This window comes from Schistocerca cancellata, chromosome 3 (genome assembly GCF_023864275.1).
Source record: "Schistocerca cancellata isolate TAMUIC-IGC-003103 chromosome 3, iqSchCanc2.1, whole genome shotgun sequence".
Lineage (NCBI taxonomy): Eukaryota > Metazoa > Arthropoda > Insecta > Orthoptera > Acrididae > Schistocerca > Schistocerca cancellata.
Genome location: NC_064628.1, coordinates 117,354,591 through 117,370,014, shown reverse-complemented (window position 1 = coordinate 117,370,014; position 15,424 = coordinate 117,354,591). Strand labels below are relative to the sequence as shown.

Below are 15,424 nucleotides of genomic sequence, written 5' to 3'. Positions count from 1 at the left end.
ACGAACCTATCGTTCCGCAGCTGCTCACGCTAACCACGGGACCACGGCGCTCCTGGGCTCACACTCTCCTTGATGTTGCCTACCTTAGGCATGGAGTATTCAGTTTGTATATTTTGCTTATTTTTTTCATACTTCTGCACAACTTCTTCCTGTTTTCTCGATTGATCTGTGTTCAATTTTTCAAGGCCTATCCACTGTGCCAACTTATAACTAAATCTGAGAGGTTCCCTTGTAAGATGAAATGCTTGACACAGGAGAGGAATTCATGTTAGGCCGTATCAAACGAGAAACTAGGCAGAAGAAGGACCAAAAAAAATGAAACTCGAACAGGTAGGTGGACTCACCAGAGGAAGAAGGGCAGCCAGCAGGCGAGGAAGGCGGACATGATGATGCCGAGCGTGCGCGCCGCCTTGCGCTCGCGGCGCATCTTGCTGGAGGCGAGCGGCTCCACCGTGGCGGCCGGCGACGGCGGCGGCAGAGCTGCAGCAGCCGCCCCCGGGCCCGCCGCCGCCGCCCCCGCCGAGGCCTCGGCCGCGTCGCCGTTGAGCGTGCTGATGCCGCCGCCGATGCCGTTGATCTGCAGGTGCTTGTTCAGCAGCGCCGCCGCCACCTTCGTCCTGGGAACATGCGCACAGTGCAAGCTCTAGCGGCCCGCGCAACCTGTACTCCTTCTGGGAGGAGGTTTTCGAGAGACTGCGTGTGCCACATATTAAATATCCTCTATATATCAAATATTAACCGACACTGACCGAAGCTACAATGAACTAATCAAGGGATGTCTGGCTACGACTAACACGCCTTTTTCATGGCGCTTATCAACTTAGGGTGCTACCTTGTAACACCATAGCTCTAATACTCTACTGATTTATTTTGCCTTTTGTTTTATTTAATGTTACATCGTTGAACTTCTATAAATGTGTTTGATTGAATAGATAACACAAAATTGTGTACTCCCTTCTTTGTAAAAACTTTGATGACATGATTTGATTCTATGCAGTGTAGTGTATCTGTCATTTAAATTCTTTGTCCCAATTGGAGGGAGACGAAACTTACTGTATATATTTGGAATTTGTTTAAAAAAATTTTTTTAGAAATGTCAGTATGTGCAAAGGTTCTGTTTTATTTAAAATGGTTGTTTGCTCTTATGTAAACTGCTGACCTTCACTTGGGGTTCTTAGTTATGTTGTATGTAAAAGGTGTGGTTTCCCTCTGGAACGGAACTGTATAGCGCGCGCAAATTGTGGTTGGCCTAGGTAGAAAAGGTGGAACAAGAGTCAGTCGGGGACGAGCTACCAAACTGTCAACTGCTCATGTAGAACTTGTATATTGTGCTGGTGCCGAGAGAGGCTTTCCGTGCCGCTTTCCAATGCCGCGGATGGATGGATAAAGAGCTGGAACTATTCTGGAATTGATGTGCATCATCGCCACCAAGAAATGACAGAGTCCGGCAATTCTACCTGCAAATCCACCTACCAACATGCAATCGCCACCACATTGCGCAATAACTGTAATGGAACACTATAGTAATGTACTGCGAAGGATCAGCTCGTTGGATGTTTAGTGCACTCAAATACAAGGTAATTTTTAACTGAACTCTTGTACCGACCGTGATTTATCCTCAGTCACATATCCACTTAGGGTCCCTCCCACGCTAAAGTGCTTACCGAGTGTCCTTTATTGAAAGAAAGTTAAAGTTAATGTGGCAAGAGAGTGAGCTAAAGTACATGATACTTGCTGAAAATAATTTTTCTATTAAAACTGCTTATTAATATATTGTTGCCATATTCAAAATTAAAAGTTCTTAAAACTGAGGCTTATAAAATTTTGCTTAGTAAATGATCATATTGCTGCCTGTTGTTAATAGCAAAAGGTGAGTCAGTTTCTTACAGATTTGTCAAGTTGTGTTCTACTGCAGTAAGATATGAGAACTAATACTGTTGAGGTTACATGTTCATACTTGGTAAGGGCTTGTTTCTTTAGTGTATTGAAAGTGTGTTTAGTATGCTCTGCTACAGTGGTCAAGATTAAGGTGCCCCTCCTCCACTGAAAGTAGTTCAAATGCACAAAGTTACTTAATTATAGCAAATTTCAGTTACTCTTCCTATTCATGAACTTCTGTACAATATTGGACTCCCCTTGTATATTAAAATTGCATATTAATGGTATAACAGGATCAACAATTAGTCTATTGTGCTCATGCTAGATAACGATTAGTAGAAAGACCACTATCTATGAAAACAGTAATTTCTTTATTCAAAAGACAGTGAGAAGTAACCTGTTAGTGAATTCCATTTAACTTTCATTCTAAATAGAAAAGTATTTAGCTGGGAGAGACTTAACCTGTGATCAGTTCATAATTTTGCAGTGAACTACATTTACAATTTTATGTCAGCTAGGAAAATGTTTGAAAAGTAATACTGAACCTATGTCCAATTTATGATTCTACAGTGAACATCAATAGTAATGTTATAAAGACCATTCAGTTTGAATAAGCCCTGAAAGTAATAGTGTGTATTGTTATCTGTTATATTTATGTAAATAGTTTGTTCTGCTCTAGCTGTTAGTTCTAACCTTAACGTTAACATATGCAGATGTCAGAGTTCATTGCACTCGCGTGTGGCAAAGTATAGGTTGTGTGTGTCCGTTAAATGTACTAATAACTGTTTTCTTGAACAAGAATGTTAATCGTTCTCACCCCTAATTACGCTGGCGACCGTTTTCCTTATTCTGTGGACAGTGTAGATAGGTAAAATATTTTTTTGTTACTGTTTAAATATTTACGTAATTCTGACTTTCACTTCCGATAAGCCACCTCCGTTAGGTACAACACGGTCAACATAACAAAATTCCTCTCAGAGGGTAACACAGCTCTGTTGCTTTATACCATAATTGCGTTAACAAGATAGTTTTATCTCGCGACCTGCCTCCGACTTTAAGGTTATGGTATAGCAGTAACGGACAGAAGTGTTATAACCTGATAATATTTTCAGTCATAAGTATGAAATTCGGTACCCCAGTGATAAATGATCTCTGCTGAGTCAGAAGGATGACATTCTTAACAACCAAAATCTGTTGCGATAGTTATTTATTCACAGATACTTAATTTTGATTAAGCAGTTATCTTCAGGTCATGAACCACAATTACATCAAGTTTAAAGAAGGTTGCATGGAGCCAAGTACAACAGCAGTCAAACGAAAATCGAAGACAACAGGACCATAGAATGATTCAATTCAAAAGTAATCACCACACGCATTAAGACACTTATCTCACAGGGAGAAGTGACGATCAATTCGCGATTCGGGGAACGCGGTCGGCCGCTGGCAGATCCGCAACCGCACCCACACTTGCTCTTCCTCGTCCAACTGAAACTGACCTTCACTCATGTCTTCGCTGAGGTCACCAAAGATGTGAAAATCACACGGTAGAAGACCCTGTCTGTAAATATACTGGTTGTATAGAGGATATTACAGTGTTCCCCAACCAAATCGTCGAAGCTCAGCTTTCGTCCAGTTGGCAGTGTGTGTGTATGCGGGGTTGGGGGGTGGGGGGGGGGGTCGGGTGTTATCTTCCAACAGGATGCTTTCTCTGCGTATCGAGATCATCGAGAGTCATCGTGCTGCGCCATGAATACACTTTTCAAGAAACAGCTTCGCACCATGAAGTGAAAACGCCCAGGAGTGATGTAGGACGGAATCGTCCTTTTGCATGATAACGCCTGTCCCATACTGCCAACGGGACGAAGCTGTGCTTCAGCGATTTGGTTGAGAGACACTGCAACATCCTCCGTATAGTCCGGATCCTTTACCGTGTGATTTCCACGTCTTTGACGACCTGAATAAAGACATTCGTGGGCGTCGGTTTCTGTTAGACGAGGAAGAGCAAGAGTGGATGTTGCTGTGGATCCGCCAGTGGCAGACCGTGTTATACGAATCAGGAACTGATCTTCTCGTCTCCCAGCGAGATAAATGTGTTAACGCGTGTGTTAATAACTCTTCATTTCGGTTGGGAAGGGAGTGAGACAGGGTAGTAGCCTCTCCCCGATGTTATGCAATCCGTATATTGAGCAAGCAGTAAAGGAAACAAAAGAAAAATTTGGAGTAGGTATTTAAATCCATGAAGAAGAAAAAAAAAACTTTGAGGATCGTCGATGACATTATAATCCTGTCAGAGACAGAAAAGGACCTGGAAGAGCAGTTGAACGGAATGGACAATGTCTTGAAAGGAGGATATAAGATGAACATCAACAAAAGCAAAACGAGGATAATGGAATGTAGTCGATTTAAGTAGGGTGATGCTGAGGTAATTAGATTAGGAAATGAGACACTTAAAGAAGTAAAGGAGTTTTGCTACTTGGGTAGCAAAATAACTGATGATGGTTGAAGTAGAGAAGATATAAAATGTAGACTGGCAATGGCACGGAAAGCGTTTCTGAAGAAGAGAAATTTGTTAATATCGAGTATAGATTTAAGTGTCAGGAAGTCGTTTCTGAATGTATTTGTATGGAGTGTAGCCATGTATGGAAGTGAAACATGGACGATAAATACTTTGGACAAGAAGAGAATAGAAGCTTTCGAAATGTGGTGCTACAGAAGATTGCTGAAGATTAGATGGGTAGATCACTTAACTAATGAGGAGATATTGAACAGAATTGGGGAGTAAAGGAGTTTGTGGCACAACTTGACTAGAAGAAGGGACCGGTTGATAGGGCATGTTCTGAGGCATCATGGGATCACAAATTTAGCATTGGAGGGCAGCGTGGAGAGTAAAAATCGAAGAGGGAGACCAAGAGATTAATACACTAAGCAGATTCAGAAGGATGTAGGTTGCAGTAAGTACCTGGAGATGAAGAAGCTTGCATAGGATAGAGTAGCATGGAGAGCTGCATCAAACCACAGGACTGAAGACCACCACAACAACAACATTTCATGGTCCTGTTGTTAGGGGTGTTCGGTTTTCATTTGAGTGCCCCTCAAACATAATTGGTTTTAGAAGCAGAATCTGTGACACATACAGGTGCATATGTTATACTTTTTTCATTAGTCATTAAGTACAAAAATGGACTGTTCCACGTTTATGTACAATTGATGTATCTAAATCCACATAGGTATTCGACACCAGGAAACCTTCCTTAAACTGGGTGTAGAGTCAGTACGTAACCTGGCGATGGTTGCTTCACGGAAACTGGTTGTTTGTGAACGACTATTCATTACAACAGCTTTTAGTAGTGCACTCAAGTAGTATTCTTAAGTACATTGAAACTGTTTACAACATCCCACAGACAATATTATGAAGCGTAAAATGCTTACTCAAGGCTGACTTTGACTTTTGATATGACTGCCTTGAGGATATATGGGACACGAGAATGCTTTGGAACTGTACGCCATTACCATGGTAAGCAGTTTGTTTTGGTAATCGAAGTTGCTATGTACTTGTAATTACAGACCGGTAATCTACTACCGTGTCAATAGCAGAAGACGAGAGGAGGATTGTAAATGTAAACTTTCAGAGCCAAATGTCACAAATAATAAAGTATTTCGGGCTATTACGCCGTGGTCGAATGGATTTCAAATTAAAACCCCTTAAGCCCAGTTATAGCGAATTTATTTATGGAAAAATTCGAGCAGCAGGCATTGGAAACTGCCTACAAATAAAGCCTAGCGTTTGATACGTTTGGTTTATGGAGGCATGGCAAAGAAGAATTACGTCATTTTCACAAGCATCTCAAGGGTTAATCCGAAGATTCAGTTTACCATGGAAGAGGAGGCAGGCACAAGATCAAATTTTCTTGACGCGCTACTTTTCAAGAAAGAAGATGTTAGCCTAGGCCACACAATTCACCAAATAACCACGCACAAACGCCGTCATCTACGTCTGGATTCGAAACACCACCCACAACAAAAACGAAGCATCATAAAAGGCTGTTTGATGCGGAATGAAAGAACCTAACCAATACGCTCCTCAAGGATCGTTATTCGTACACGGATGTGAAAAGTGCTTTAAGATCGACGCGGAAAATTTATAGAAATGCACGAACGTCTGTGAAGTGGAAAGTTCTCCTGCCTTTCATTAAGAACGTTACTGAATGCGCACGAAAAATCCTGAAGAAACGGAACATCTTGGTAATCTACAAACCCAACAGGAAGAAATGAGGTCACCTAAAATTGGCCAAGATTCTTCCAAACCGCTTACAAAAGCAGGAATTTATAGGATTCATAGTAGTTGTTGGGTATTACAAAAAGAACGGTCAAAAAACGACTGGAAGAGCTGCAGAAGGGCTGTAAAACGGGGGAGAGTGACGGGTCAGCTGTTGCGGAACGTGCTTTGTAGCCAGAAGACCACCACGTTCGTTTTAATAGGACTTAGGTACAGCTATCCACAATCGAATACCGTGAAAGGCTATACAGAGACTCCATAAAGATTGTTAAAGACCCCAGCATTTTCAGAAGGAAGGAGGAGGGTTTGAAACTGAATGACATTTGGAACCTGATGGAAGATGTGTAGGTGCCTTTCACCAGTGGTAACAGCGGACGACGGCAGCCGACAACGGCCTATTGCGCGCGGGAACACTCGTAAATGGAAATTTTCTGCAGTCAGTTGTGAGCCAGGGTGTGAATGTGACACTGAAAGAAGTTACGATGCCCTTTGAAAATGTCCTCCGCAGAAGGAGTGAAATCCATTCAACCAAGGCGTGATAGCCCGGAATAGTTTATTAACTGGGAAGAGGGAATTGTTGAAGGGTCCTCTATTGCGATGTAATGCTTTATATCCTACAAGCACCACCATTTTTGATAGTGACGTAGTTCCAACCACACTGGCGGATATGTACAGCCTTGAGAACTTATGTAAGTCAGGCAGAAGACAGAGGCAAAAGATATGCGTGTGTGTGTGTGTGTGTGTGTGTGTGTGTGTGTGTGACGGAAGAGATGTTACGGAGGTATGGGGACTCGATTGAAATTTAGCAGACTTGGCTTGTAATGACCTGAATGGGCGAAAATATCGATACGATCTTCTTGGTCTGAACCGAATTTATGTGTTTCCATTACACTCACATCGAAAGTTTCAGCACAGCAAACTGAGAGGCTAGATAGTGTAATCTTTGCATGAGATACACCCCTGAAGTTTCAGGACAATAAGCAAACATACCAGACGGTATTTCATCGGTCACTTTTCAGCACCTGTTACAGTGTGCATGAAACTGAACGAAATTAGACGAAGTTTAGTACCAAAGTAAAAACAAGAAATGCTGTTGCAGCAATGAGCACAACAACTATATAACTGGTTTGATGAATGACAGAAAATGTTGCCAAGAGAACTGCCTTTGCTTTAAGGAAATGTAGCATTCCACAAGTAACACTTGGATGATACTAAATGGCGAGACGCTCAGAGACCTCATTATTCTGTATATGACTTCGGGTTTGGCGAACCTTACGTTAATGAGCTGTAGTTTGCCATTGCTGTAGCCCTCTATCGCTCTGCTTTTTCTGTCAAGAAGCCGATATGGAGATCGAAGACGGAAGAAGAGCAGTGACGGGAGTGCAAAAGGGAGACGGGAAACGTAAATTTCTGCTGTGTTACGGTTTCTTTCCTTTTACTTCGTGTTTTTTGTGAAAATAATACAGTTATTTAGAAGAAGGGAGTAGTTTTTCATAATTAAAAGTAAATTGAAATTGTGTGTATTGATAAATGTTAATTAACTTCACTGACGTTGAAAGATTGTAAAATCCATAAAATATTATTATTGTTTAACAATCAGAGTCAGGCTTCATTCCCATTTTCTGTGTAGAGAGTTCATTGATTTAACAATAAAAGTGGATTACAATAGTTCAATTTTTCAGACATTTGTTTATATTCTCCCTGAAATTTTTTGTACATTGTTGACGGGGAGGAATTAAAGATTTAGAACTGAAGAAAAAAAAATTGATAAATTGGACTGTCGTAGGAGATTCTATTTGCTGTAGGGATCTTGACTAAGTTTAGAGAGGTATAAGTTGATCTTCAGGTTGGTGTAGTATGTAAATATATTGAATCGTATTTTGTCAATCTAACTATATTCAAGTCTTCCGCAATGCTTTGCTCGCTGATTCTGAAGAGTGCCTAATTTCTTATTTTATCGGTCCACTTAATTTCCAACATCCCTCTGTAGCACCACTTCTTAAATCCTTCGATCTTTTTTTTTTCTTTTTCAGGCCTCGTTCCTAATGCTTAATTTTATTTCCAAGGTAGCAGAAGTTTTTGACCTTGTCTATTTCGTAGTCCCTCATATCTGCTACTTTTTTTTTTTACTCTCATTCCACATTCTGGGGTCAATAGGCTGTTCATTCCATTCAAGACATCCTGTAATTCTTCTTCACTTTCACTGAGAATAAAAAAGTTAGCGGATATTGTCATTGATATACATTTATTCTGAAATTTGAATACGCTCCTGAACCTATCTCATACCACTGTCATTGTTTCCTTGGTGTGCAGATTGACGGTACGAAAGAAAGTCTGCATACCTGTCCCACACCCCTCTCTCTTTGTCTACCATTTTTACTGTTTCTTCTTGTGTCTTGGTAGATACAGTACACTGAGGTGACAAAAGTCATGGAATACCTCTTAGTAAAGTGTCGGACCTCGTTTCTCCCAGCGTAGTGCACCGGCTACACTTGGCATCGACTCAACAAGTCGTTGGAGGTTAAAAAAAAAAAAAAAAAAAAAAAAAGTTCAAATGGCTCTGAGCACTATGGGACTCATCTGCTGAGGTCATTAGTCCCCTAGAACTTAGAACTAGTTAAACCTAACTAACCTAAGGACATCACATACATCCATGCCCGAGGCAGGATTCGAACATGCGACCGTAGCGGTCTCGCGGTTCCAGACTGTAGCGCCAGAACCGCGCGGCCACTTCGGCCGGCCCGTTGGAGGTTCCCTGCAGAAATACGGAGCCATGCTTCCATATAGCCGCCCACTGCTGTGAAGGTGTTGCTGGTGTAGAATCTTGTCACGAACTGACATCTTGACTACGCCCCATAAAATTTCGATGGGATTCATGTCGGGCCATCTGCGTGGTCAAATCATTCTCTCCAACTGTCTAGAAAGTTCTTCAAAGCAATCGCGAACCACTGTGTTCCACTGACATGGTGTATTGTCATCCATAAAAATTCCGTCGCTGTTTGGGAACATGAAGTCCATGAATGGTAGCGAATGATCCCCAACTAGCTGAACATAATCATTTACAGTAAATGATCGGTTCATTCGGACCACAGTACCCAATTCATTCCTTGTAAACACAGCACACACCATTGTGGACAGACCACCAGCTTACTCAGTGCCTTGTTGACAACATGGGTCTATAGCATCGTGAGGTCTACCCACACTCGATCCCTACCCCTCAGCTCTTACCAACTGAAATAGGGACCCATCTTACGAGGCTACGGTTTTCCAGTCGTCTAAGGTCCAATCGATATGGTCACGAGCCCAGAAGAGGCGCTGCAGGTGATGTCGCGCGGTCAGCAATGCCACTTCCGATGGTCGTCTACTTCCATATTGGCACAGGATTTCGCCGCACCTGTCCTGACAAATACAGGGTTATTACAAATGATTGAAGCGATTTCACAGCTCTACAATAACTTTATTATTTGAGATATTGTCACAATGCTTTGCACACACATACAAAAACTCAAAAACTTTTTTTAGGCATTCACAAATGTTCGATATGTGCCCCTTTAGTGATTCGGCAAACATCAAGCCGATAATCAAGTTCCTCCCACACTCGGCGCAGCATGTCCCCATCAATGAGTTCGAAAGCATCGTTGATGCGAGCTCGCAGTTCTGGCACGTTTCTTGGTAGAGGAGGTTTAAACACCGAATCTTTCACATAACCCCACAGAACGAAATCGCATGGGGTTAAGTCGGGAGAGCGTGGAGGCCATGACATGATTTGCTGATCATGATCTCCACCACGACCGATCCATCGGTTTTCCAATCTCCTGTTTAAGAAATGCAGAACATCATGATGGAAGTGCGGTGGAGCACCTTCCTGTTGAAGGATGAAATCGGCGCTGTCTGTCTCCAGTTGTGGCATGAGCCAATTTTCCAGCATGTCCAGATACACGTGAAACTTGCCCGCACGCGTTCAACCGTTTCTTCGCTCACTGCAGGCCGACCCGTTGATTTCCCCTTACAGAGGCATCCAGAAGCTTTAAACTGCGCATACCATCGCCGAATGGAGTCAGCAGTTGATGGATTTTGTTGAACTTCGTCCTGAAGTGTCGTTGCGCTGTTATGACTGACTGATGTGAGTGCATTTGAAGCACGACATACGCTTTCTCGGCTCCTGTCGCCATTTTGTCGCACTGCGCTCTCGAGCGCTCTGGCGGCAGAAACCTGAATTGCGGCTTCAGCCGAACAAAACTTTATGAGTTTTTCTACGTATCTGTAGTGTGTCGTGACCATATGTCAATGAATGGAGCTACAGTAAATTTATGAAATCGCTTCAATCATTTGTAATAGACCTGTACATTCATCGCGCATCCCACAGTGATATCTGCCACTATTTCACGCAGTGTTGCTGACCTTCTGGCACTGACAACTCTATCCATATGCCTCTGCTGTCGGTCGTTATCCGAGCGAGGTGGCACAGTGGTTAGCACACTGGACTCGCATTCGAAAGAACGATGGTTCAAACCCGCGTCCGGCCATCCGGATTTAGGTTTTCCGTGATTTCCCTAACTCGCTTCAGGCAAATGCCGGGATGGTTCCTTTGTAAGGGAACGGCCGATTCCCTTTCCTAATTGGAATTTGTGCTCCGTCTCTAATGACCTCGCTGTCGACGGGGCATTACACTTCTCCTCCTCCTCTCAGTCGTTAAGTGAAGGTTGTCCGTGGTGAGAGGTAATGCCTGAAATTTGGTATTCTTGGCATACTCTTGATACTGTGGATCTCGATTTCCGAAGTGGGATGTCCAATACTTCTAGCTTCAACCGCCATTCTGCGTTAGAAGTCTGTTAATACCAGTCTCGCAACCGTAATAATGTCGGAAACCTTTCCACATGAATTAGCTGAGTACAAATGACAGCCCTGTCAATGCACTGCTTTTGTACCTTGTGTACGCGATACTGCTGCCCTCTGTCTACGTGTATATCACTATCCCTGACTTTTGTCACCCTGTTTCACCATATATAATGCGTATTTTTAGAGAGTTTTAAACATCTACGTTTTTATAGGCTTATAAATCCTACCAAGCTTCCGTTATCAATGTGTCTTCCAAGTCGATACCCATTTGTTCTTTCATCACTCAGCAGATACTTTTTAGCCATCGTAAACTTTCAATGTACTCGATGAAAGGGTCCTGTAGCCACCTTTCATTAGTCCGGTAGCCCATTTTCACTGGCATTTCTCTTTATTTTCCTTGTTTATGTTTTCTCATAACTCTCATAATGGTGTGATTGAATGAATCTGGTTGTGCGTCACGCTGCTAGACGGTGGCGTAGTCTGCTGCAGGAAGTCTGCAATAGTGATACAGATTCAGCAGCAATTGGACAGAATAGCCAACTCTCGTAGTGGTCAAGTAGGCAAAGAGGTTTGCGCTACTTGTGAGAAATCCGGCTGCGTTAGGTTGGTGGCGGATATGGCATCCTTGGGTTTTCTGGGCCACGCAGAACGTGGAGGAGGCTGGAGATGAGAAAGAGAGGCAGTCTGCTGCCGGTACGGGAAGCGTCCACAGCTGTTGTCCAGTCGAAGAAGGGTGAGTTAGACTGAGCGCGTGGCGCGTTGTTACTTGGCGAGAGGAGAGGTGTTAGCTTTTGGTCTCGCTTTTCAGCTCTGAAAGATTGCTTTGCCTTGTCGCAGCAAGGAACGCAAAACTTCGGCAGATTTTTCTTTTAGTAAATTTCTATAGCAGACTTGGATCCACCGGAAGAGCGGCACACAAAGGTGTCGATAAGAAGTGAGCACTCGTTTCTGTATGAATGTCTGTTTGCCTTCAGCTGTGCCTGTATAAGCTTTAATCTTTCTAAATATTTATAGCTTTGTCTTCTCGTATATTTTCCTTGCTTTGTGTATCTTTCGTCCGTGGGGAACCGACCACGTGGTTGAACATTAGAGTTTGTTGGGCTACCGTCATCACTAACTGTCCGGTCTCATGTTTGTTTTAAAGAATGTTAACTGTTCATGATTGTGTGATGTGATATTGTTGCAACTTGGCCACGATACGTAGACACTGCGTCTCCACAAACCACATGGACACGCGGGTGTACTGCGAAACGTGTACCGTTTCACGAGTTATTGCGATCAGTTATCAGGCAACAGTAGTTGTATGAATGATTCACACCAATGATTTTAGGTGTAGATTATACCAGTGCATGTATCGATGCTTTTTTTAAATGTTTTAGGAATTAATGTTATCAGGAATTCTGTACATGCCTCACATCCATATCTTAGGAATAAATGATTTTATACACAATTTTCTCTTGCATTCCGAGGTAAAGTTTTTGCACCTAAGCCACTCACCTCGCGTTTCCTTACGCACAGGTCCAGTGATTAGTTTCCCCTTTTATTTTAAAACAAATGCTTTAGATTAAGTCTTATTTTCAGGTGTGTTGCTGGGAGCTGATCTTCTGCACAGTGTTCACGCATGACCTTTTGGTCTGTGAACAAATTAATTTATTTTCCGACCCGGCCAAACCTTTCATTAGTTGTCTGGTTAGAGTCGGTGGCGACCCTAATCTTCTCACGTTAATTTCACACTCAATAAGCATTTCCATTCCCACCACTCTTAACGTAATAACCGTAGAAACAGGTTAGTTACACTCTTTCCAACATCTTTGCCTTTAATTTAACCGAATGGTCCCTTAAATTTTGTGTATGCTGAATCAACCCTACAACGACGATTTCCCGTTCGATTACTTCACATGTTTTTGGGAGCCATTTCGTTTAGCTTTCACGTACTTTCTATTAATGTCATTTCTTAGTATAATTAGCCTACTGTATACATCTAAATCCAAACAGATCGTAACACAAAGTGAAGTGCATAGGTGAAGTTTTTTATTATGGTATCGCATGTTACGGTTTCTCCACGTGACAGCCGCGATTGATGCGTGGAGATAATGGCTGCTTAAATGTCTCAGTATGTTTTGTAATGAGTCTGATTTTTTCTATACAGTTTCTTCTGGAACGAGGTGGAGGGAACTTAAGAATGAATCACGATTCTTCACTTAATACTTGTTACTGAACTTCCGTAATATCCTTTCGCTAATAATTTACGTACTTTCGAGAGGGTATCAACTCCTTTCTTGTTTAAATTGGGCTAGTATATAGGGAGATCAAAATAATGCAATACGTATTTCTTCGTTTCTGTCCAGTTCCATTTTTAAGCGGTAAAACACATCTTGGAAGAAAATTTGGCATACAGAATTTAGAGGAAATATCTTGGAAGCAATGACACTGGAAAAAAATGTACCTCAAATAGAAGTTAAAATGTAGTTAACGTGCTTGAAAACTGTAGAATCAACTTTTGCATTAAACTAAAATTTTGCAAAATCGCCCTTCACTTTAAATTAATGCTGAAAAATAAAAACATTTGTCAAAGACCTTGCAAACAGCATTAATGGCAGCCTCAGATGTTTCGCGAATGTGAACTTGAAAAAGTGGTACAACATATATTTTTTCTCTAGGCTATACCTGAAGATATTTCGTCCTCTGTCGATGACACTCTATCCAAAATAAAATATTGCGTCCTGCCTACCAACAAATCTCCAACCCAGCCTTAAATCTCGTTTCATAATCCATATGATCACAATTTCGTTAATAAACATTAAATGACGTTATTCCATATTCTTGAGTTTTCCTGAACGTGTTGTACCTCCTGTTTTGCAGCTATTATACCCACTTTAATGTTCTTACTGAAACTACAAAAATAAGTTTGCGGGACGATACTTCAGTTAGAAACAATTGCGAAATCGGTAGGATGAATGACCGAATCACCTTTTCAACTGAAACGCAGAGGCAATCACGATTTTTAATCTGCTTTTAGCAGCATATCCACTGCTTTCACAGTGTGCCCCGGAGAACGGCCAATGGTATAATACATTTACCAACCATATGATCATTTTTAGGTGGTTTGCCGTATTCAGGAACACACAAACAGCCGAAATGCAAAATCATATACAAAAAGGGGAGTGATGCTGGCGGAATTAATCTACGAGAGCTGGTCGGTAAAAAAATTTGCCCTCGAAAGGCAAAGCTTCCGGGTTCGAATTCCGCACTGGCATACAGCTTTCATACACCAGTAAGTTTTATCTTCAAAATAAGATTATGCGATTTACAGAGAGAGACTATGTTTGGATGAAATATTTCAAATCTCTGTCGGCGTGGCCACATCCTCAGGCTTATCTCCAGGCGAGACACACTGCGAGGAATGCAGTAAAACATATTCTGAACTCCACAGCTTCGCGTCGACTGTGGCTTAGATTATATTCCTGAAGTCTGCGAGTAGTTTGTTTCATCTATAAACCTGAGGAAGACACCTGAGTAAAACACTGGAAATCGTAAGATTCCATGCTCTTCCATAAATACGAAATTTTTAAACAAATTTCAATTCTGAATTACACAAAAAGTAGAAAAACTAGGACGAGATATTTTTTCCTCTTCTGGAAATAATGGCAGTAAGCATATCCTATAAAAGCAACAAATGCAGGGAGTAGCTATGAGGAAGTCAACATTTCGGAGGCATTAAAAAGCATGTTATCCGAAATACTGTCAGTTATTATAGTGTGTTTAAACTGAGATCCCTCAACATAGGTAGTACAAGGAAACTGCCAAACAACAGGATACATGTAGAACGAGACTGGGCAGAAATACCAAGGACTCGAATGCTAACCTCAACGAGCATGCAAGAGAATAAATTGGGCAGTGCGTGATGCATTCTTTGATTTTTAGTACTGAACAAATGCGGGATACTTTGAAATTCAAATACGGATTTTGGGCTACAAATGGACCACCTTTATCAGGATGCGTGACAAATACCTAGTACTACGTTGTAAAGCCACAGCTGCGTACTCGTAAATATAGATATTCCTCGCATGCGAACATTGAGAAAATTGATGAGGTAGTAGGCTTGAAGCGAAGACAAATGACCAATGTCTTGTATTCATTCACACTATACGCTCACTTGATGGAAACAGTAATTGCGAAGTATTAGGGGCTTTAATGCAGGGAAACAGTGACAATAACAGTGTCGATTCGATTCTAAATAGGGGTCACGATGCCAGGGAAAATTCTTAAACACTGTACTCGCAAGAAATAGTTTACATACCTTCTACTGCCGTGTAGGCTATTCCTGGAATGGAACAAAGATTTATCTTAGAAAAATATCTCTCGAATGTATCACTCTTAATCCATAAGCTTTTGTTTATAACTCACGGTAGACGTTTTAGAAAAAACAAA

General features: G+C 41.8%; 1 protein-coding gene across 1 annotated transcript in view; it reads right to left on the bottom strand.

Moving 5' to 3' along the window:
• Positions 1-290: 290 nt before the first annotated feature.
• Positions 291-15,424, bottom strand: part of LOC126176156 (octopamine receptor beta-1R-like) — a 401,706-nt gene continuing 386,572 nt past the window's right edge. Inside the window, exons 2-3 of the mRNA XM_049923299.1 lie at positions 538-617; positions 291-409 (exon numbers count right to left, since the gene is read on the bottom strand). Of these exons, the coding sequence (XP_049779256.1) occupies positions 291-409; positions 538-617 (199 nt within the window). The remainder of the gene's footprint in view (positions 410-537; positions 618-15,424) is intronic.